Source organism: Pinus tabuliformis, chromosome 4_2 (genome assembly GCF_031772625.1).
Source record: "Pinus tabuliformis cultivar Carrire ecotype Pingquan chromosome 4_2, CPIR1, whole genome shotgun sequence".
NCBI classification, from domain to species: domain Eukaryota; kingdom Viridiplantae; phylum Streptophyta; class Pinopsida; order Pinales; family Pinaceae; genus Pinus; species Pinus tabuliformis.
The window spans coordinates 436,272,939-436,298,125 of NC_142304.1; the positions used below are offsets into that span (position 1 = coordinate 436,272,939).

At 41.4% G+C, this 25,187-nt stretch overlaps 1 protein-coding gene across 3 annotated transcripts in view; it reads left to right on the plus strand.

Annotated features, from left to right (window-relative positions):
- The first annotated feature begins 8,993 nt into the window (after positions 1-8,993).
- The window catches only part of LOC149169831 (uncharacterized), a 246,454-nt gene continuing 230,260 nt past the window's right edge, over positions 8,994-25,187 (plus strand). For 2 of the 3 annotated variants that reach the window (XM_089427177.1, XM_089427176.1), the window contains exon 1: positions 8,994-9,725. In XM_089427177.1, coding sequence (XP_089283303.1) covers positions 9,540-9,725 — 186 coding nt within the window. In that variant the 5' untranslated portion in view covers positions 8,994-9,539. The remainder of the gene's footprint in view (positions 9,726-25,187) is intronic. The other variant, XM_089427178.1, reaches the window with a different exon arrangement.

Genomic DNA, 25,187 nt, shown 5'->3' on the forward strand with positions numbered 1-25,187 from the left:
TTACAATTTGGGAAGGGAGGCTCATTGACTATGCATTGTGCAGTCCTAGTAGCTAGGGATGAGGCTTGAGGCCTGGAACTGCAAAATGTGCATTCCATGCTATGCTCAGAGGTTGTCTTTTGTGCAATTTTGGAGATGTTTGAGTCCAGCTAAAGGAGGGGCCACTGTGGGATATTTTTTTGCAGTTCTGGAAGGGAAGGTTGATTGATTTCTACACAGTTTTTGGAGAGAGTGGGTCAGGCTGAGGGAGTGACCAAAATAAGAAGCCTCTAAGAAATTCTAAGACTGAAGGGAGACTGGTCCCCTGTGGGATTGCTTAGTTCAGGGGCATAAGGAAGCAAGTTGTTGCTTGTGCTTGTGCAATGCGTAGTTTGGGCCAGGCTAACTAAAAATATTGCACAATTCTGGAAGGGAAGTTTGGGTCTTGGGCTCAAGAGTTGCACAATGCAACAGTTCTGGGGGATAGGAACTACACATTTCGCAGATCTAGCGGTCAAGATCACATCCTGTTTCATTGTGCAGTTCAGGCAGGTTGGGTGAAGCTAAGTTGAAGGGCCGAGGAGCTTCTTCAGAAAAGGCTAAGTGTTGGACCAATGAAACTTATAGGTGAAGTGATGGAGCTTAGATTGTATCATAACACTTAGAATACTTGATGACTCAACAACATTCATCACCCATGACACATGAACAATAATTTCTCTTGTGTGTTCTTGCGTCATGACCAGTTACAAAAAGTGTGACACCTAAGAGGGATTTTATGACGACCGCGACGACACTTGTGTGACCATGCTCAAAACTTTGTGAATGAGTGTAACAGGTGTTTACATGGTTATGAAAACGTATAAACACAAAGATGAACCCTTGAAACCACTAGAATGAGCTTATGCATAAAGTGTGACAACCAACATGCAAAAATACAACATCTTTCCTACCTTGCGAAAGGGAGTGAAACACTTAGTGAAAACACATGGAATGACTTTCAGTGTTTACGACCATACCCTCCAAAGGGTTGTGAATCAAATGGAGTCTTCACGTGGTCCTGATCTACAATCTTCTATCATACCCCAGGGTTCCTTGGTCTTCTTATCTGATGATTATCTTTTCTCCTCAACTCCTTAAGTGTCATCTAGCATGTCCAACTTCTTCATCTTCTTCTTCATCATCTTGCCATAGTGTAAGAGAGTACCTACATCTGCAACTTACTCATGACGAGACGACTTCAGTCTAAAAACCCCTAGTCTAAGATAGAACGCCTGGATTCATGAACTGGGTGGGGAATGAGTGTCAGGTCAAGGGAGAAGGCCCAATGACTGTGAAATTGCATAGTTCAAGAAGGAAAGGATCAAGCTTGATTGTTGAAACTGCGCAGTGTGCAGCTCAGGCCAGATTGAGGGAAATTTCTGCATAATCCTCACTAAGGGAAAAATTTGCACAGTGCCTGTTGGGGGATAGAATTGCGCAGTTCAAGTAGGCAGTGGCTGCTGCGGGATGGGGCCCTAGGACGACAAACTACGCAGTTTCAAGAGGAAAGGGGGACTGAGCAGCTGAGAGGCTTGAGGGATAGAACTGCACAATTTCTGGAGGCAATGAGCTCCAACTAAGGGAAGGACACTTGAGGAAGCATCTGCATAGTTTTGGAGGTCAAGGGAGGCTATGCTTTCTTCACATTGAGTAATTCCAATAGAAAAAGGAAAAGCTTGAAGGTTGAAGGTTGAAGATGCAAAGTGCACAGTTTGGGAAGGCTGGATGAGGCTAGGTTGCTAAGAATCCTCTAAAATTTGGCTAAGTGTGGGATCAGTGGAACCGATGTGAGTAGTGATAGAAATTGACTGTGACCACACACTTGGACACTTAGTGATACAACATAGATCATCCAGAACATATGAAAACATACTTCCCTTAATGCAACAACCTTTGTGGCAACTTACGACAAGTGTGGCTTTGACGATAGACTTTGTGAGGATAATGACGACACTTGTGTAATAGTGCGTGAAACTTTGGAAATGAGTGTGAAACATGTCTATATGATGAGAACAACTCATTTTCACAAATATTTCCCCTTGAAGCAAACCAAAACTCCCCTTTGCATGATAAGTGATAATTCCCATGCCCAAAGACAACACTTGCTATATAAAGATAAAAGTGTGAATGACACTTGAGATCTAAGAAGGGAGCTTGAAATCATCAACTGGCCAATAAGTGACTAAGGAATTACTGATCAAAGGATCCATAGTAGGCTCCAAAATTCAAGTGTAGGCTAAAATTTTGGAGGGTGTTGCAGCCGCTACAACATCAATGTGAGGTTGAACGTATTTTTAGCAATCAATATCACGTCATGGAGGAGCCAAACTTTGCTAAATACATGGGTTTTTTTAATCTCTTTCCATGAATGGTTAGTAAGGATGATATAGTGATGATGGAAGGACTGATATCATTGCATGAACTACAAGAGGTAATGAAATCCCTGGTTTGGATGGTTCGCTGGCCGATTGAATTTTTCACTCATTTCTTCGAATTATTAGGCCTGATCTCTTAGATATGGCAGAAGAAACACATCATCTGGACATCATCTTAGGTGCAATCAACGCAACCTTCATTTTTCTTATTCCTAAAATGTCTAACCCCTCAATATTTGTAGATTTTAGGCCAATTTCCTTATGTAATTCAGGATATAAGATGATCTCAAAATTAATTGCAAATAAAATAAAAAATATTATATCTTCTCATATAATGCAAGAAAAACTCGGGTTCTTACCTAACAAACAGATACAAGACATGGTCGCCATTGCCCAAGAATGTACACATTCAATGAATATTCGTAGGTTGTAGACATGTCTATTGAATATCAACCTGATAAAAGTACATGACCGGGTCAATTGGGAATTCCTCGGGATGATTCTCCACAAAGTGGGATTTGCTCATAGATATATTGACTAGATAATGGATTACATCCAATTGGAAAATATGGTTTTTTTATCAATGGTAGGCCGATGGATTTATTTTAGATTTCCAGGGGCCTTCACCAAGGATGTGCACTCTCACTTCTACTTTTTATTTTGGTTATTGATGAGCTGAGAAGAGGCATCAACAAAGCTCAGGAGGCTAGTAAAATTATTGGATGCAGAGTAACTAGGAACATTAGTGTCACACATCTTATGTTTGTGGATGCTGTAATTTACACTAGAGAAGAAAATATTGAGGAAATGAGGACATTCCACCACATAATTAACAATTTTGGCAAAGTTTTTGGGCTCTTCATGAATAATCATAAATCAGAATTGATCCCTGATAACACAAAAGTGGTGGATACAAAGGAGATTTCCCACCAATTCAGGGTAAAAATTAGACCGTTGAAAGAAGGTTTCCATTATTTGGGTTTCAAATTAAAGCCAAACAACTATGAGAACTAGGATTGGGAGTGGTTGGTCCAAAAATTTGAAAAGAAATTATCATTACGGGGAAAAAATAGTTGACATTGGGCAGTAGAATTATCATGATAAAAACCGTCCTCTAAGGCATTTCAATATATTGGATGCATCTGTGCCTCTTGCCCAAAGTAATAACTCAAAGAATAGATGTCATCATAGCTCAAATTTTGTGGTGTAGAGCCAATAAGAACAAGAAATATAATTTGGTTAATCTAGAATCAATCTACAAGAGTGTGGTGGAAGGGGGATGGGGATTAAGAGACACTAAATGCTTCAACCTCATTTTGCTCACTAAAAATATATGGAGAGCCTTTAATGGTCCAAGCATTTGGAATCATATTATAAGGGATAAATACCTCAAAAATCTTAATCTAGTGCAGTGGGTCAGACTAGAAGTGCTAGAAAAGAAACATGCCTCGTATATTTGGCACAACCTGATGAAACCAAACCTTGGATTTGCAAGAATTTAAGGTGGTAGGTAGGTAGGGATGATAATATAGAGATTGGACTAGACATTATGCAAGGAATGGGCGAGGAACATATTCTTTTTGTGCATATCCTCCATGTTCTCTAGGACTTAGTTATTTTGTCATTAGCACACATCAATAGCTGTCGTGAATCTACCATCCCATCTGCTAGCTGGCAACATTTGAGAGAACTTGGACTCCCAGTTTCCTTAGTAGAAAAGTGGGAGCGATGTCGTTACCAATTATGTCTAGCGGGCATTCCTTATTTGATAAGGATGACAATTTAACTTGGGGTGGTCGTGTTTCCAAAGGAAATGTCTTAGTGAGAGAGATTTATTCTTATATTACTTAGGGCTCCAGGTCAGTTAGCAATGTTGCATGGTTGACAAACATGTGGAAATTTAAGGCCCCTCTCAAACTGAAATGCTTCACGTGGCTCATCCTTCATGATAGTATTCTCATGTGGGAGAACCTCATTAAAAGGGGCTTTTCAGGGTCGAGGATCTGCACACTCTACGGAAAAGCAAACAAAGAAGTGCTGCACCTCTTTCTCTAATGCTCTTGCACTGTCATAATGTGGAATGAAGTGTCAAAGTCTTTCCAACTTAATCCATTGGTTGATAGACCTTCTATTGGTTCATGTCTCTCCCATTGGATTAAGGATCATAAAGCTTTCAGGATGCTTCCCATATATATTTTTTGGGGAATTTGGAGGAGCAGGAATGCCTCCACTTTCGAACATGCAGTTCTAGATGCAAGGCTAACATGCATGAAGATCATAGCTTAATTTCAGGAAACTGGTCCATGGTTACCTAAGACACCTAGGAGGTCCTGTGTCTATAAGGAAATTGACTTGAAATCCTCAATAGGCTTTTTTGATGGCGCCTCCTTGGAGGGAGTTTGTAGGTGCATGGCTAACATAGTGATAAAGAATGGCCAACATTACCATTTCTATTAGAGTGCAGGAGATGATTTTAACAACAGAGCACATATGGTTGCTCTGTGGGGTGTTCTGAGATGTGTGTTCTGGTTGGCAATTGAAGAGATTAAGATTGTCAAAGATTCCAAATTTGTTATTTAATGGGCGCAAGGTCACTCTCCTTTTGGGACACCCTCTTTATTCCATTAGATGCAACAAATTAGAGCAATGATGGGGTTCCTTAAGAACATCTCCTTCTCCCATGTTTATCGTGAGAAGAATAAGTTGGTAGACTCTCTATCCAAAAGAGGCATAACTGCTCTACCTGGGGTAATCAACTACTATTTCATTGTTGACGGCTCTGTAAGTGGGTCTGGAGCCTTTACTTTCTAAGAGGAGATAATTTTCTTTTTGGTTTATGTAACACCCTCCTCCCACATCTACCCAAGCAACCGATCATCCGGGGTAAACATGCGAGAGAGGCCACTATGATATGATTTGACCTCCTAAGTCACATTAAGGAAGTGGAACCGACAGAAACACACCATACATACATCCAACATCATCAACAGAACCCTTGAAGGACAAGTCAGCCACTCAAACAGTCTGTCCCTATTTCCTACTATTGTTTTAGGTCTCTTGGGCCATAGTCGCTCTCATGCTATGGGCAAGGGAGTGACTAGCAACCTAAAGTTGCTCTCACAGGCCTGCCTGCCAGCAACTGTGAATCAAAATTGTCAGTGCTATGCCAGCGACTTTGGGATTTGAGCCACTTTTTCAAGCCCAGAGCCCAGGTCACTTCCCATAATTGAACCATCTCTTCAGATCAGTAAATTAACATGGAAATGACAATACTTAAGCAAATACTTGTTCAAGACCTTGACTGGACCCCTACTAGCCATGACAACCATTTCGTCAAACATATTGCAAATGTGTAATCTATAGGTGTATGTAACATATTCGAGCATAGGTGTCTCATAATTATATGAGATTCACTATGAAGCATTGTCTCCTTATCATATTAGCTTCCATTTCATCCATTAGGTCATAGATACATTAATCATTTAATAACAAGTAATAACATGATGAGAGCCATACATAACTGTTGTCATAAAATACATACATAACCAGCATAGTAGGGACATAAATACCAATGAAATCACAGACATATAAACCACATATAATCCATCATAATGCTCATAGAGATACAAGGAGAAATAATCTTTCATTACTAATGCAAAATCCAAACCTGGGATGGGGCTTCCACGTTCCACTCGATCATAGAATGGATGGCCAAACTTGTGACCTTTCACCTTCCTTTTCTCCTAATTTCCATTATTTTCATAAATAAATGTGCCAAAAATGCCTCATGCCTTTCCAAAGCCTTAGCCATTGCCTTTGCCAATTTCCTTAGCCATAATAAACCAAATCAACACCCATTAGGATGTTTCCCCCACTATTTAGCTTGGAATACGTGTCCCATCACCGTGACCTTATATATTTTACATGGAATTTTCACCAGGGCTGTTACAATTTATGTTTTTCTTATAGCTTTTGCTGGTTCCAGCCAAATTTCTATTCTGGTACCCTCTCGTTTTTGCCCACGAGGATGGTCTCAGTGCTCCTTGTGTCTTTCACTACATTTTCTCTTATTTTTGTTTAAGATTCTCTTTCTCGTATTGTTGATAAGGGAGTTTTGCAAATGCTTTAGGTTGCTTAATATATCTACCGAGAAAAAATGCTTCTTATTAGCATTGCCCATTGCTTAGGATGAAATTTTATTGATTTCTGAACAATGTAAATCAAACATACTATGAAAAACAATAGTTTTTTTCTTCGTGAAAAAATAAATTCAACTCCATCCAAAAAAAATCCTAAAACACTTAAACTATGTAAATTAGACGACTTAAATTTATAATTTTAATAATGTTTTTGTTGAATTTTAAATAAATAAATAAATCCTAATTCTTATATTTAAATTTTCTTATGAATTATTTTAAATTAAAAAAAAAAACAGCCACAAAACACCACATTGACGCTGACTAAATTATCAAACTTATAAAATTGATATTTCATACATGTGTACAAACTTAAATAAAGATTATTACGAGTTTATGAGTTTTATGTTACACATTTAAAAAGTAAATGTCAAAATTTAATATAATTTTTTATTAAAAAAATATTTGATTTCAAAAATTAAATTTATATTTTTATTAGGAATTGTTTTTAGTGCGATTTTTTGGACTTTTTGGTACATGAATTTAGCAGAAAATTTTGAGGTGAAACATTGATTAGTATTGTTTAAACTGGGTTTTTTTACTGTAAGAAAGAAAGAAGGAAATTATTTTAACGTTCACGAGGCTAAAGATAACTTATGTGACAGATTGCTTCTTCAACTGCTTGATGTATTTGGCCCTTTTATGTGAAGCTTCACAATAAATGCTCCCAACTTCTAGACAAACCCCTTGCTAAATAGATTATCCCAAGAGCTAGCTATCTGCATAACTTTCCCTGTTGTCTTTGAAGGTCTCACATTCTAAAATGAAATGTTTTTCTGTTTGCACTTTTTTCGAAGGACAAAAAACGCATACTCTTTCCTCCTACACTTCTTTTGACTTTCTCTAGCAACCTGTTTCACAATGGAGTTGATGATAATTAGTCCTTAACTGAGCAATAAAAAATTTGGCTCTCCAAGAGATATTGGCCTCTATGTATGCTTTTGGTTGATGACTGTGAGTGAGATTGAACACTTCAATAGAGTACCTTTTCTTTCTTTCTAGCTCCTTATCCCACGTATGCTTGTGGAACTTATCCATAACAAAAGCATTGATTAGTATTGTTTAAACTGGTTTTTTTTACTGTAAGAAAGAAAGAAAGAAATTATTTTAACATTCACGAGGGTAAAGATAGTTTATGTGACAGATTGCTTCTTCAACTGCTTGATGTATTTGGCCCTTTTATGTGAAGCTTCACAATAAATGCTCCCAACTTCTAGCTAAATAGATTATCCCAAGAGCTAGCTACCTGCATAACTTTCCCTGTTGTCTTTGAAGGTCTCACATTCTAAAATGAAATGTTTTTCTGTTTGCACTTTTTTCGAAGGACAAAAAACGCATACTCTTTCCTCCCACACTTCTTTTGACTTTCTCTAGCACTCTGTTTCACAACGGAGTTGATGATAATTAGTCCTTAACTGAGCAATAAGAATTTTGGCTCTCCAAGAGATATTGGCCTCTATGTATGCTTTTGGTTGATGACTATGAGTGGGATTGAACACTTCAATAGAGTACCTTTTCTTTCTTTCTAGCTCCTTATCCCACGTATGCTTGTGGAACTTATCCATAACAAAAGCTTTTATCTCTTTGTTGTTTTTGGGACAGGCGTTCAAACAATTCAAGTTTTTTTTTATTTTTTTATTTTTTATTCCCCTGTTGCACAATCTGTCATTAAAGACAACCTGTTGTATATATGGATTCAACACCGTGAAACACCCTAGAGCACTTTGATTGTGTAGGAATTACCTATCAAGCTTGTGATTTCAATAAATTTGACCAGATTTTAAAAAAATTAGACCAAAAAAACTTCCAAAAAAATTCACTAAAAACAACTCACTCTTATCAACCTTCTTATCCAAGCAATTCAGAGTCGTCTAACGAGGCGGAGGAATTGCCCGAACGACCAAAAGTGGCCAGAATCCGGGGAATTTTTTTTCAAAAACTCTTGTAGATGCAATGTTTGAATCGTGTTTTTGATGGTGGAAATTGATTCAACACCATCAAAAATGTCTAGGACACCTAAAATTTTGAAGTTTAACAACTATAACTTGGATTTAAAAATATCCTTGCCAGATTTTCTCCAAATATGACCAGAATTTCCATAACTTTCGGAACAACTCCTCTAGCTCGTTCGTTAGACTAAGCGAAACAATTCATTCTCATAAAATGAACTTTACTCCATTTTAAAAACCTTCTTATCCAAACAATTCATTCTCGTAAAATGAACTTTACTCCATTTTAAAAACCTTCTCATCCAAACAATTCATTCTCGTAAAATGAACTTTACTCCATTTTAAAAAGGCTGCCATTTTGGAAAGCACGCAGAGATGTTTTTAAAATTATAAAAATGTGATGAAGTAACAAGCTCTTATATTTGCAAGTTGGGACATAACTTAGTATCGAAACAACTCCCACAACTCACAGGGAATATGGGGGTTCTAAGAACTTCCACACCACACAGAGAACACGGGTTCTAAATTTGGAATGATGTCTAGAAAAAAAGATTTGGAAGTTCTAAATTCAGTGTAGTAAAATATAGAGAAAGTCAACAAACTAGGTGTTACAACCGCCTGTCATGTGGTAGGAAACTTCCACGTCAATTATTGTTGAAGATTAGCCCAACTGCATTTCAATTGAAACCATTGATCCATTTATACGTTATAAAACACGCAATTGACGGGGCTCTGGCTGTATCGATTTTAAAAACTTTAAATATATTTTGTCCCAGATCGCCTCCTTCCCTGTGAGCACGTATTACCTTCCACTGTCTTGGTCACAAAATCCAATCCACATTTATCCATATTTTACTGTCTAATTTTTGCCTCAAATTTCATAATTACTCTCCCAAATATTATTCCATGAACATGGACTGGTCTTGATCTTGATTTTGAGAGCGTAATTGATATAATTTTATCAAGTGGCATTGATCGAATTGGGGGGAACAGATAAAATGGTAGCAGGTGGCAGAAAAACATTGCTACAACAGGCTTTGAAACTGCATAAACCATTTGGCGATCTCGTGGGCATTGAATTCAGTGGTAATACGAGTTTTAATTCAGCAAGCACAAGGCACATGTGCCAACTCGTCTCAAAAATGAATGGGAAGCGCGCATTTCTTGTCGACACATTGGCCCTGGTAATACGATATACATTTTAATCTCGCATTCTTTATTTTTTGGTGAAATTAAGCGCTGTGATTGCAATAACATCAGACATTAGACCATGATTTATAATGGGTCTGTGCATTTTATGGAGGGCAACTTCTCAAACGGAGTTTCCTTATGTTAAATTATACATATAACGCTTCGGAATGGTCACATCAGGCAGATTTCTATTAGTTTTTTATGTTAGCTCAGCACTTTGTTGCTACTTATCCCATTTCATATAAAGGCCTATGCCTTCTGCAGTTCGTTTCTATTTCTAAGAGAATATGCTGGGCAGAATGTTGTGTAAATTCCCCAAAGAAATTATCAAAATTTCCCTAATGGTTTCCTAATTTATGAGGCATATTGGGCCCTTTAGCCCATTCAAAATGTTGTGACTATTTTCAAAATTGCAAAATTTCAACAGAATACCAAAACTGATAGATCAGCATCTAAAAGACTGACTCATATCTCGACCTGATGACCTGGTGCAGGCAAATTTTAAGGATCTGATGCAGCCTTTGGGTGTGCTCTGCTCCTGTTATTGCCTGGCCCTTTGTTTCTGTTGTCCCTCGCTGTAACTCATCTGATCTCAGATGTGTTTTGATAGCTCTATTCTTGTATTGTACCATTGATGTCGCGGCCCAATTTTCTCTTTCCTTTTGCTTCGGTAACAATTTAGAGCATTCTACACGTTGTTTTAATAGTTGGATTATTGACAAACAATCACAACGAATCGCTTATCCCTTGCAGAGTGGCTGATTTCAAGCAGCCGTGAGATTGCTTTGATGCGTGGCCAATCTCTCAGTTTGACATAGGATTGCCCAGTTTTCCTCTTTCTGCTAAGCAGCCTTGCATATTCACAGTAGCCAACTGTTTGGCAACACGGGTTCAAATGCTTTACACAATTTTTCTATCAATTGGATGTCTTTAAAGTTTATACTTTGAGAATATTTAATCTAAACCCAACTTGAGGTGTTTATTAGACTTTTCAGACCATTTGACTTCTCCTTCATTTATGGTTAACCATTTTAGTGGTTATTTCAGTCTCACCCTCTGGAGTCTTAGAGGTAAATCCTAAACATATTTATTAGTGAGGTTCTAGCCTCATTTAGCACACTATTTACACACAATGCAGTGTTCTGCTTGTAGGGATCTTCTTATGAGGATGCACTTCATTGTTTAAAGGTTTTTTGAACGCCACCATTCCACTTGGATACTTCGGGCTCATCTTGAAACCATAACATGGTATTAGAGGAGGCCAAGCTTTTCCCTTGACTATTTGGTGATTGCAATGGAGAAGTCATGGTTTGTTACCCTTGTCAATCCATTGTGGATTTTCTTATTGTGTACAATGTGGCAAGCAAACCTTACTCACAAATTAAATATCCAAAATATTTGGAAAATAAAGATATCCATTTAGCATAAATAAATAATATATAAATATATGAGTAAAAATGATACGATGAGAATTACAAATGAGGGCTTCAAGAAATGTGGCTAAAATTAATAAGAGTAACATGATTAAGAACAACATAATCTCCAATAGCTCGTGGCTAAAATGTGGTATATAGATAAAAGAAGGGGTCCATGTGGGGTACAAAAGAGGTGTGCTAAACCATATTTATGACAACCTTAACCTTACATAAGAGAAACACCTTTATATTGCATATCAAATAAGCAAATGGCTAGGGGTTCCTGTAGATTGTGTCATAGTAGATCCACCTCAAGATGCCTGAATACCTACGCAAAACATAAATGCTTGGCATGATGGGGTGTTACTACCATCAATGGGTAGTCAAACATAGCAATAAAACTGAGCACCTTGAAATGGGGACTAAAAGGATGGGCTATGATCGACCACCAAAGGGGTTTGGGCTACCAACTAGACCAACACTTTCACATCAATCATCTCAGCATGGCTCAATACAATACATCAATCATCACACTTTTGGCTTATAATGATGATCACATTTGGGGAAAAAATGTAGAGTACATTGTAGATAAGTTAATTATATTAAAGTCCAACGAATGACCACCAAAATAGGTCAATGGGACAATTGAGTACAATGATGTCATAAAAAAGTAGGAGTTCCTAAATGGCTCATATATAAAGAACAAGAAGTAAAGCATTAGGTTTGTGCTAAAACATGGAAAACCCGCAACTCCAAGTGTGGAAGGCTACAATGAGAGGAATATGTGTAGAGAGAGAGGACCTAGGAGCTAGATCATGGTCTAATAGATCTATCTCTCCTAAGTTTTAACATCCAAGGTCAAATGAAGAACTTAGAAAACTCAAGATAGAGTTGTGTCTCGAGGAAGAGTTGGGACAGGATCTAGACCGCTCATTGTGCTGCTATCTAGAAGAATTATCTCGCCGCTTATCTCCAAGTTATCTCGTCTACCTGTTGGTAAAAGATTTGGCTTGGAAATGCCTCTAAGGTCTCTAGGGAATGGGAGTGGTCCAAGTACGCACCGATCTAGAGTCAAATGCAATGCCACTAATGGTTTGTCTCTTGATTCCCCTATTTGATGGGAGCGTCAAAGAGAAAGAAGTACTTTGTTAAGTGGGATCTAGTTTAACAAACGACTAGAGAATATGGGCATGAAGTATGAGGGGCTCCTGCATGTAAAGGGCTAGACACCCCTTGTTTGAGTTTCGAAATAAACTAGATAGGATCTGCATCCCCCTAAACAAACAATAGAATCTCCAATGAATCTCATAATAAATGGGGTAGCAGAATATGAAGTGCACCTATGTCTCAACTTTATGAAGATGACATCGCTGGTAGATCCTATTTGCTTGTACAATCAAGTAGTTCATCTCAACTTGAAGTCTATGTGAATCCACTCAAAATTGAGGACATGAAGAGAGTGTGTCCAATGGCAACTATATGGGAGCTGGATAATGAGTTTGTCCCTCACCTCTATGAAATGTTCAACATATAAGATCATCTTCAAATGTAACTTGCCTCGAGGGTTTGTCCAAGTGACCTATACAAATTGTTTGTATATGTCATCATAAAGGACCCTATTCATCTCTTGTCTAGTAGGTTGGAGGTGGCTAGGTACATCTGTGGAGTATCTAAAAGGAGGAAGTTGATCCATTAGGATACCAAAGAACTCTAGAAGGTCTGAAATCCCTGCAAACCAACACTTGGTGCCACCATGAGGGAGAGATAAGCCAATGGAATTTGATGAGCAATAGGCTAGGTATGGGCACTGGTCTTGACCCATCACTGAATTAGAAAAACTCCAAAGGTGGTGCATGTTACCCACCACTTTGTGGGTGTACCCATAGGAGAACATTTTATCCTAGACGGTCCTCAACCGGCAGCTAACAGCCCCTTGCAACCACCATATAGCTCGATGTGCCATTTTCTCCGCCACTTGAGCCAACCATGTGCTCCCTCACCCATCTGTTATGATCGTATGTTTGAAGGTGGGCCTTCCAACCTCGAAGGTATGGCTTTTCATTGTGTATTTGGGTATTTTTACGTAATATTCCTAGTAGAAATTTTACAATGATAGCAAAGACATGCACAAATAAATAACACAGAAAATTTCAGAAATGCATACACATAAACCAGAAATTTCTGCAAATCCCCAAACTAGCCAAATTTTATTAATAATATCTGTTGTGGTACAAATTAGTTGGGGAAATTGCACTTGGGCTTGCACAAGGCAAGCTACAAGCACTAGGTGATAAGTACGAGAAAGCCAAATGGCTGCAATAATCAACACCTCTAGAAAATTGTGCTATTGCTCCAAAACTACACTGCTGCCTAACTTCACCCCCTGATTTGCCCACTCTAGAGTGCCCAAAAAATTCTATAAGATTAGGAGAGTACACCTTGCCCAAAACCCAAAAAAACCTAAAAAGGGTTTCCCTTAGTTCCAACTTTCGAAATTTGACCCTTCACAGCTTGGCCCTCCACCAAATTCGAATTCTGTTACTATGGCTACTCTTGTCAATCTCTTCTCTCCAAACTCTAGCAATCCTCCTCAAATTTCCCTCCCAATGATTTCCCAGCACCCCAACTCCAAACTCCCCCAGATGATGCTGCCCCAAAAGAGTCTCACTCCAATGACTGCACAGTCATGGAGGAGATGATGCAGTCCTGTGTATGATAAAGTGAGAGCTGCGTGTAGGTTGGTCCTCTTGGTTGTAGCTGCCCTCCACACTCATGAAAATGATCAAAGAACACTCATGTAGCTTCTTCGGTCAATTCCCCAACAACCCAGCTCCACAAACAACCAGTGAATCCTCCCTCTGTGCAGTGGTGGCTCCCAGACTGCGTGCTCTACTCTAGAAATGCGTGGGACCTGTAGTTGATGCCTCTTCTAGTCTCAGTGATGAAGGAAATCCTTCCTAGGGTGGCACTCGAAGTCCACCAAAGAAAGGTTGAGCTTCTCTCCTTGGGAAGCTCTTGTGCTAAACAACATAATATTGGCTCAGCTAAATAGCTAAGGTAAATTCAATTTTCAAATAGACAAAAGGCCCCTATTGCTCCCTTATTCCTTCCTTTTATAATTGTTGGCCATGCATTCCTTGTGGGTCCCTCCACCAATTCGATTTGCCTCAAGGAATTTGAATTCTTTCTTCCCCAAGTGTGTACTTTATGTGGGCCCCATATTCCACTATCAATTTAATCTTTCATTTTCTCTAATGTTGATGGCCTCCATCTCTCCAAAAATTAAGTGGGGACTCCCTCCATGCACTTTTCCTAAGTTTACATGCCAAAATATTTCCCAACACCCAATTGCAAAAATAGAAATTCATCTTAGCAAAATTAATTTAATTGGGGACATTACAGTCCTCCCCACCAAAAATTGCTTGTCCTCAAGCAATGCCTGAACAAGCACCCTCTCGATCAACTAACCCCAACAGTCTCTGCACACAATACCGGGGTCCCAAATGTACCACTCAGCCATCCCTGATCTCTGACTCATCCTGCCAGGATCCCAAGCCATCTTGATTAGCATGAGGCATCATCCCTTGCTCCACTCGCTGTCCAACTCATCACAGGCACTAGACGTCCCCTGCATACCGCCACTAAGTAAAGCATCATGGTAGTATAAAATCCTGATCATTTCCTCGTGAAACTGATCTACCGAATAGTCTCTCTCGTGCACTTCAGGAGTAGACCCCTAGAGACACAATCCAATCCTTGTGGGATGGAATCCTTGCCTGCCTGCACTTCCCCTGATCTCCTCCTATTGATCACCTTGCCACATTGGTGAAGTCCCCCACACCACCAACAAGTCACTAAAACCCAATGGAAGATATGGATGACCTTCCCCTATAGAAACCTGCTAACCTCCACGAGTAGCTGAATTGCTAAGCCTTGTTAGGCCAGAATCCCAAGCTAGTCCAAAAGGGGTGCCACCATGATGTCGCTGCGCCACTCTGATCATGCAGTTTGCCCGTCATGCGCAAGCTATATCCCCCTCTCCTGGGACTTTATGCAAAATTATCTATGGAGTCCCAATGCATTTGGCCCAAGAATCCCCACGATGTCACGACCTACCCATCCAACACTCACTTTGATTTGTAGCAGCAACAAGGAAAACCAGTCTTGCCATGCGACAAAGGCCTCAATGCTCCCCCGCATGTCAAAGCAAGTGGGAGTTGGGTCATCCTCTGTCCTACTCCTGCTCATCATGAAACAAAGTGTCCAATCAACCAGCCAGATCCCTGGATCCCACAGCCAGAATGGCTGTGGCATAGTCCTGACAGCTGCTGGTGCCAACCCGTACCACATCTCAAGCCCCTGCGTGCAATTAATATATGGCCTCCTTACATCACGAACCAATTTGGTGCATACGAACCTGCCCTGTGTTGGCCATACCATGCAGTGGGATCTATCATCCTGCCTCCTGAAAGCACTCCCCAACACCGCCTGGAGTCTAAACATCTGCCTACATGTAAGGTCCACAAACTGTTGTGGATGCTCCTGAGACACCTCAGAATGTCTCACCCAAAGGGGGTCATGCCTCTCCTTGAGTGTGGGCTCAAGTGTAGTGCAAGTTTTACCTCTACAGAAGATTGGACTACCCCCAAGCCTGCATCCACCAACCCGTGCCTTACCCATATGCCACAACTGGAAAGCCTCTCTCTTGATGCACCGTGCCTCGTCCAACTATCTCAGATGAACCCCCTGGGTTCTATTGCTCGCAATGAGAGCATCAAGGGATGGTATCAAAATCCCTGACATTAATGTGCAATGCTAGTGAGTGATAAAGGGAAGCTCACGATCGACCCTATGATCAACTCGCTCTCCAAATTTGAGTGTGCCAAACCCAATGGATTTCCTGATGCCCTCGTTAGGAGATCTCTCTGGTGAAAACACCTCAATAAACTGTTATGCATCATCATGCTCTGCTGCACACAAATACACACCCCAACACTCCACTGTATAGCCTTGAACTCCATGGCACAACTTCATGCACCACTGGATATCAACTCTCAGTGCCATGCCACTATGTACCATAGGCCATCCCATATGTGCCCATGCATCTGCCACTCTACTAGTACACCCAACACGATGTGATCTACACCTCCTCATCTGTCCAGGTACACCTATGTGGCTCAACTCCTCACATGAAATTGAGACTAACGCTACCATGTCGAACCTCATTAGCTCTAGTGCCCAATACATCAATGAGAAAGCACTGTCTCCATATGATGCCCTATCCGGTGGCCTGACGATGCCACCTCCTCCTACCAATTCCTGCCAGAGTAGTCTAACCATCTTACGATCCCATGTCAACCCAACATGCCATGACAACTCATGAAATCTGCCTACTCCTCTTCCAATCCATCCTTTCACTAGTGTTGTTAGGAACTCTGAAGGGGATATGAAAAGGTGTGTGCACCCAACCACTGAGTCCATCATGTAGCTGCTACCATAACCTACCGACTCCATGATGTGATGGAGAATCCCACTTGGATCCCAACAACAGTCTGGCCCTCGAGCCCCTCTGGTAATCCACAGCCTCCGCTGAGTTGTGGCCATGGATGCATCTAACCTCCTAGCCAGCTCCACCAGATACCAACTCAATATCTCTCACCATCCAACCCCAAGGGAAGGATCGAGAGCATAAAATCTCGTACATGGAACTAACCCTCCATCCTGCCAAGGATGCACCCTGCGCAACTCATGTCGCCTCATCTCACCATCCTGGTCAACACATAAAATATGTCGAGGTGACTCTGCCTCTCCCTCTCCAATGTGTAGTGGTAACCTGCTAGTGCTACCAGCCTATAATGTTTGAGTAGGGTTGCCCCATCGCTCCAATGTGCACTCCAACTGAACCATTAGGGAACCCAACTATTCCCCAACGCGAGTCAGTTTGGCCGCTGACTCAACACAAATCGCTCTCATGCCCTCCAACTCCTCGTTCTATTGTAGAATGGCCTCTCGCACTATCGTGGCCTTCTTTCTCAATGCTAGAAGGCTAGCCCGGAACTGATGAAACTGTGGAGGGCAGCTATCCTCTATAAAATCGGTCACCACTTTGGACCCCTCCATCTCTTCTGGTACCTCCTCAATGACAAGTGTGCCTCTAGGCACCTCATCAACCTACTGTGGGCGGCCATCGTCTAGAAACTGGGTCATAGCACTGGGTACCTCATCAACTGTTGGCATCTCATCAATAGATGGCCCTCTGAGTGTATGCTCTACTCCCTCAATCGAGGTGTCAGCTGGAGCTACCAAAGAGGCCTCCAACAATGGTGACTCCTGCGCCACACCGGGTATATTGATGTGCCCCTCACCATCCTGTGTGTCCTCCTGCTCAACCTCCTCCTTGAGCTTCTGACATCTAAAGCCCAGTCTCCACCAGTAGAAATGCCTCCTAGTCTCATCCTCTAGCTTGTGAAAATTCTATCACTGCAGTAACTGATTTACTTTTCCTACTTATTCCACCATAAGTTATTCATGAAATCACTTCAATAAACATTAAAATAAATATTGTTGCAGATATCACGCCGTAATACAGAAATAGACATATACATAAGAATCGACACATTGACACAAATATTTTGGACTAATGTCCCTGGAAAAACCCAATGTGGGAAAACCGGTGCAGTAAGGGAGGATTTTATTATTCAACAATTTTCTAGTACAACAGGGTGCCAAACTGGCTTACCCATAAATAGACAAATTCTTTCGCACTTCTTCTGAACCCAGCATCAGCCCTGCTGACCTCTGCGTGGCCTGAAACCTCTACGTCAGCCTGTTGAGACTCTGCGCAGCCTCTCTGGCCTTTTGCGTCACTCCTGCAGCCTCTTAGTGGATGACGCAGGCCCTTTTGGCTCTGCGCAGTCCTTGTTGCCTCTGCATGGCTCCCTCTGGCCCTGTGTCTGCCTTTTCTTCCTCTGCATTGATCTCCCGTCTCTCTGTTCCTTACTTGTTGCCTCCTGACTGCTCACCAGACCACGGGTTCAATTTCTCAGCTAACCCTGCTCCAGAAATTGAACTGACTGGTCTACCTCTGTATGTTCTCCAAGTGATCCTCAAGCCTCCTCTTATACTTTTCTTGTTGACAAATCAACGACTAAGATTAAGTCCCTAATCAACGGTTAAGATTAGATCTGGCTTGATCCATGACTTTTGGACCATTCTAATATAGTTTCATATAAATTCACATTAATATTTTATTTTCCCTAAGTTTAGAGTTAGGGATTACATTAAAAATATTAATTATTTTAATATCTCTCAAACTATTTAGAATCTGCCCAAACCCTTTTTGGGTATTGGAGATCTCATGTGCCTTAGCCTCTCCACCAAGTTTCGTGGCTAGAGCACATCCGATGCTACCCCAAATCAACACTCCCTCTTAGCGAGGACTGTGCTCTGGCAATACTCCTCACTGAGCATCACCCTGATCATTCGGCATCGGTTCCTGTGCTGATGCTAAGCCTTCCTGCCCAACATCCTCTGCACTGCTGTATCCTGTACTGCTGCCCATGGCTCTGCCACTGCTACTGCCACTACTGCATCTGTATGACAACTCCCTCTGCATCTGTGCTGTTGCTAGTCCTTTCTCCCAACACTGCATCTGCACTACAACTCCCTCTTCATTCATGTTGCTAACACACTCATTTCTACTTCTGAAAGGGGTTCTTTACCATCCCCATCTTTTCCCTAAAGTAGTCAAATTTTGACTTTTCAAGGGCCTTTGTGAGAATATCTGCCACATGTTCTCCTGTAGGAGTGTAGCTCAATTGTACAACTCCTCGTTGGACACAATCTCTAACAAAGTGACACCGGATATCAATATGCTTCGACCTATCATGAAACATTGGATTCTCAGAGAGTTTGATGCAACTCTGATTATCGCACATGATCCTGGTCGCCTCCATATTTTTTTTGAATAGTTCGCCAACAGTTTTCTAAGCCATATGGCCTCACACGAAGCTATGCTTGCTGCCATATATTCTGCCTCAGATGAGCTCAAAGCCACGAACTTCTGTTTCCTACTGCACCAGGAGGTCATTCTTGATCCAATGTTGAAACAGTACCCAAAGGTACTTTTCCGATCCACTGAACTTCCTGCCCAATCTGCATCAGTAAATCCACTCAACCTGATATCCTTCCCCTTGGTGTATAAGAGCCCATAATCAACTGTTCCTTGTAAATACTTGAGAACGTGTTTGGCCGCTGCCCAATGTGCCCTCTTTGGTTCCACCATGAACTGACTGAGGGTGTTGACAGCGTAGCAAATATCTGGCCTGGTATTGACCAGATACATCAGGGACCCTATGAGCTGCCGGTATAGGGTGGGATCGACATCCTTGTCTTCTGATGCATCAATCTTCTTCTAGTTGGTGATCATTGGCGTAGCCATAGGTCTACAGTCACCCATTCCAAATCTTTTCAGGATTTCTGTAGCATATCTCCCTTGCCCAAGGAATATTTCTCCTTTCTGTTGCCAAACTTCCAACCCTAGGAAGTAGTGCATTTGTCCCAGATCCTTCATATCGAACTCTGTGGCTAGATTCTTCTTGCAGTCCTCAATGAGTCTGGATGATCCTGTCAGAAAGAGATCATCCACATATAATACTAAGATAAGTGGCTCGTTCTCTACGACCAGATAGTAGAGATTCGGATCCGCGTCACTCTTGACAAACCCCATCTTTTGCAAGTAGCCATCTATTCGACCATACCATGCTCTCGGTGCCTGCTTCAGCCCATACAAGGCTTTCTTCAGTCTGCATACATGAGACTTCTTCTCATGAGTTTCAAAGCCCTCTGGTTGTTCAATGTATACCTCTTCTTCTATTACCCCGTTCAGAAATGCCGTCTTGACATCCATCTGATGGATCTCCCATCCCATCTGGGCTGCAAGAGATATCACGATCCTAATAGATGTATCCCTGGCTACCGGGGCGAAGGTTTCCTCATAGTCAATCCCTTCCTTTTGAGCATACCCCTTAGCCACAAACCCGACCTTGTATTTATCAACACTGTCGTCCGCAACATATTTGATCTTGTAGACCAATCTCGAACCTACCACAGATCTGTGTTGGGGTCTTGACACCACCTCCCAGACATCGTTCACCATTATGGAGTTATACTCCTCTACCATCGCATCTAGCTAGACCTGATGCTGAGCTGCCTCCTTGAAGCTGGCAGGCTCTCCATCCTGAGCTACTAACACCTGATATCTATTTGGTTGTTTTCGCTCCCTCTTATTGTTCCTTGGCTCACCGATGAAGTTCTCTGCATCACACTGAATCTGACGAAGTTCCCTGCTAGTTCTTTCTCTGCCAGCAGGTGCTTCTGTTTTCTCCTCCTCCTCATCCTGAGAATCTTCCTGACCTGAGGAAAAATTCTTCACTTCTGTTGGTTGAAGAGGCATGACCAACGGATCCTCCTTCGACTGCTCCTCGGAAGGCATTTCACGAGATCTTTTGAAATCTCTGTCCTCCATGAACTTTACATCTCGTTGTACTACTACCTTCCTGCTCCTTGGAAGTAGATTCTGTATGCCTTAGCATTCTCGCTATATCCCACTAGGTATCCCTTTTCCGCAGTCTAATCCAACTTCTTCTTTTCTTTTGGTATGTGGCAATATGCCAAGCTCCCCAATATCCTGAAATGACTGACTTCGGGCGTCTTCCCAGTGAAGACTTTCTTTGGAGTAATCTTGCCCAATGCCTAATGAGGAGCCCTGTTCTGAACATAGACAGTTGTGTTGCATGCTTCTGCCCACAGGAATTTTGGCATATCCTGGTCGTACAACGTGGCCCTAACTGCTTCTACAATAGTCCTTTTCTTTCTTTCTTCTACCCCATTTTGCTCTGGATTGTAGGGAGTTGTCCACTCTCTTCTGATGCCCTCCTTAGCGCCATAATCAATGAAGTCCTTATTGACATACTCTCCACCATTATCTAAGCGCAAAACTTTTATTTTCTTTCTAGTTAGATTCTCCACCAGAGCCTTGAACTCCTTGAATCGACAGAAAACCTCATCCTTGGTTTTCTTGAAAATAAATCCAAGTTTTCCTCGAGTGGTCATCAATGAAGGTAAGGAAATACTTGGCACCACTGAGGGCTTTGACAAACATAGGTCCGCAGATATCTGAGTGTATCAATCCTAGAACACTCTTAACCCTGTGTTTGCTCCTAGGAAATGCCCCCTTGGCATACTTTCCTAGAGCGCATCCCATGCATACATCATCTTGCTCTGTACTCAGATCCAGAACTCTTGTTACAGTGCTCCTGAGAATTCTTAGAGCTCCATGGTGCAAGTGACCCATCCTTCTGTGCCATAGTTTGTTCAAGTCCTTGTCCCCATGATTGCCTATTAGTGTCATTGGTGATACTAGTTGTAGATTTAAGACTTCTGTGGTTAATATCTTCTAACTTAGCAATCGGAGAACCCACAGTAAAAACCATTTTTTGTCAACGTTTCAAATCCCAACAGGGATCCATCAATAACAGTCCTGATGATGGATCCCTGTTGGGATTTGAAACGTTGACAAAAAATGGTTTTTACTGTGGGTTCTCCGGTTGCTAAGTTAGAAGATATTAACCACAGAAGTCTTAAATCCAGAATCATTTCCCTATGCGGAGGGGATACATGGAGTGAAATCATTTTACTCGAAAAATTTAGGGTGAAAATAGCAAGAAGAGCTGTAGACCTTCAAATATTTATCATTAAAATAGCCGACCTTCATTTTTTCCATTAAAATCAAAACAGATTACCTCATAACTATTTATATCTCGCAATTGAGCTCTTCTACTATCAAAACTCAATAACAGTCCTGATGATGGATCCCTGTTGGGATTTGAAACGTTGACAAAAAATGGTTTTTACTGTGGGTTTTTCGGTTGTGTTAGAAGATTCTAGTTGTAGTCTATACAACTGATTACTTTTGATCCCGATCTGCGCTTTCTTTTTCCAGCTCGGGTGTTTGACGTATACCTTTTCCTTGATGAAGTAGACGTCATAGCCCTTGCCTTGTAGTTGTGACACAGAAAGTAAGTTCATTCCCAATCCTGGTACATGCAGCACATTTTTGGCATGTTACCGCTCTTTCGATTATGTTTTAAAAACTATGGTACCCTTCCCTACTGGAGTACACTTTTCCTTATTCCCCTTCGTGATCTGAAAGTTCATCTTCTCTTCTCGATATTCTGAGAAACACTCCCTGATTTCCGTCATATGCCACGAGGCTCCACTGTTTATATACCATACTTCTGATGATGCAGCACTAGTCATGCACGCCACTTCTTCCAGCCTAGAAGCCAACATAGAGAAATCGAAATTTCTTTCTCTTGTGCAATCTTCTGAAAATCTGCGTAAGTCCCTTGAGGTGCATGCCTCTGCATCGTGGTCTCGACCCATAACTGATTTTCCCTTACTTCCTCTAATACCATGTGAAAATTCTATCACTGCAGTAACTGATTTACTTTTCCTACTTATTCCACTGTAAGTTATTCATGAAATCACTTCAATAAACATTAAAATAAATACTACTGCAGATATTACACCGTAATACAGAAATAAACATATACACAAGAATCAACACATTGACACAGATATTTTGGACTAATGTCCCCGGAAAAACCCAATGTGGGAAAACCGGTGTAGCAAGGGAGGATTTTATTATTCAGCAATTTTCTAGTACAACAGGGTGCCAAACTGGCTTACCCACAGATAGACAAATTCTTCAGCACTTCTTTTGAACCCAACGTCAACCCTGTTGACCTCTGCGTGGCCTAAAACCCTCTGCGTCAACTTGTTGAGACTCTACGCAACCTCTCTGGCCTTCTGTGTCACTCCTGCAGCATGTGCGTGGATGATGCAGGCCCTGCTAGCTCTGCACAGTCTTTGCTGCCTCTGCATGGCTCCCTCTGGCCCTGCGTCTGCCTTTTCTACCTCTGCACTGATCTCCCGTCTCTCTGTTCCGTACTTGCTGCTTCCTGACTGCTCACCAGACCACTGGTTCAATTTCTCAGCTAACCCCGCTCCAGAAATTGAACTGATTGGTCTCTCTCTGTATTTTCTCCAAGTGACCCTCAAGTCTCCTCTTATACTTTTCTTGTTGACAATTCAACGGTTGAGATTAAGTCCCTAATCAACGGCTAAGATTAGATCTCACTTGATCCATGACTTTTGGACCATTCTAACACAGTTTCATATTAATTCACATTAATATTTTATTTTCCCTAAGTTTAGACTTAGGGACTACATTAAAAATATTAATTACTTTAATATCTCCCAAACTGTTTAGAATCTGCCCAAACCCTTTCTGGGTATTGGAGGTCTCATGTGCTTTAGCCTCTCCACCAAGTTTCGTGGCTAGAGCACATCCGATGATACCCCAAATCAACATAGCTTTCCTCATCCTATCCACTCCCTTTGAGGGGGTTTGCTGTCCTTTCTGTCAAATCTCTCCACGAGCCTCTATGTGAACTCTTTGTAGGATGTGATACGTACATGACCCAAAGGGATTAGCCCTCAGTACCACCATTCCATAGCATCTCCATCCAAGTGAAAAGTGGCATGTCTAATAGCATTTGCCTCCCTCATGGGGTTTAGCCGGAAATATGTGTCCAATTCTTGTACCCATTTTCTGACAGAACTCCTAGCTGAACCATCAAAGTGGGTGAGGGTCATTTTTCCCTCAATGATACTCACTCTCCCTTGAGCCATGGGTTTGTCTATAGTTCACCCATCACAGTGCATACATGCCCAAATCTTCCATGATCTTGCTGGATACTCCACAACTGGCCAAGATCATGCTCTGATACCACTGTAATATTCCTAGTAGAAATTTTACAATGATAACAAAGACATGCACAAATAAATAACACAGAAAATTTCAGAAATGCATACACATAAACCAGAAATTTCTGCAAATCCCCAAACTGGCCAAATTTTATTAATAATATATGTTGTGGTACAAATTAGTTGGAGAAATTGCACCTGGGCTTGCACAAGGCAAGCTACAAGCACCAGGTGATGAGTACGAGAAAGCCAAATGGCTGCAATAATCAACACCTCCAGAAAATTGTGCTGCTGCTCCAAAACTGCACTGCTGCCTGACTTCGCCCCCTGATTTCCCACTCTAGAGTGCCCAGAAAATTCTATAAAATTAGGAGAGTACTCCTTGCCCAAAACCCAGAAGAAACTAGAAAGGGTTTCCCTTAGTTCCAAATTTCGAAATTTGACCCTTCACAACTTGACCCTCCACCAAATTCAAATTTTGTTACTGTGGCTACTGTTGTCAATCTCTTCTCTCCAAACTCTAGCAATCCTCCTCAAATTGCCCTCCCAATGATTTGCCAGCACCCCAGTTCCAAACTCCCCTAGATGATGTTGCCCTTAAAGAGTCTCACTCCAATGACTGCACAGTCATGGAGGAGATGATGCAGTCCTGTGTATGATAAAGTGAGAGCTACGTGTAGGTTGGTCCTCTTGGTTGTAGATACCCTCCACACTCATCAAAATGATCAAAGAACACTCCTGTAGCTTCTTCGGTCAATTCCCCAACAACCCAGCTCCACAAACAACCAGTGAATCCTCCCTCTATGCAGTGGTGGCTCCTAGACTGCGTGCTCTACTCCAGAAATGCATGGGACTTGTAGTTGATGCCTCGTTTAGTCTCAGTGATGAAGCGAAGCCTTCCTAGGGTGGCACTCGAAGTCCACTGAAAGAAAGGTTGAGCTTCTTTCCTTGGGGAAGCTCTTGTGCTAAACAACACAATATTGGCTCCGCTGAATAGCTAAGGCAAATTCAATTTTCAAATAGACAAAAGACCCCTATTTCTCCCTCATTCCTTTCTTTTATAATTGTTGGCCATGCATTCCTTGTGGGTCCCTCCACCAATTTGATTTGCCTCGAGGAATTCGAATTCTTTCTTCCCCAAGTGCATACTTTATGTCGGTCCCATATTCCACTATCAATTTAATCTTTCATTTTCTCTAATGTTGGTGG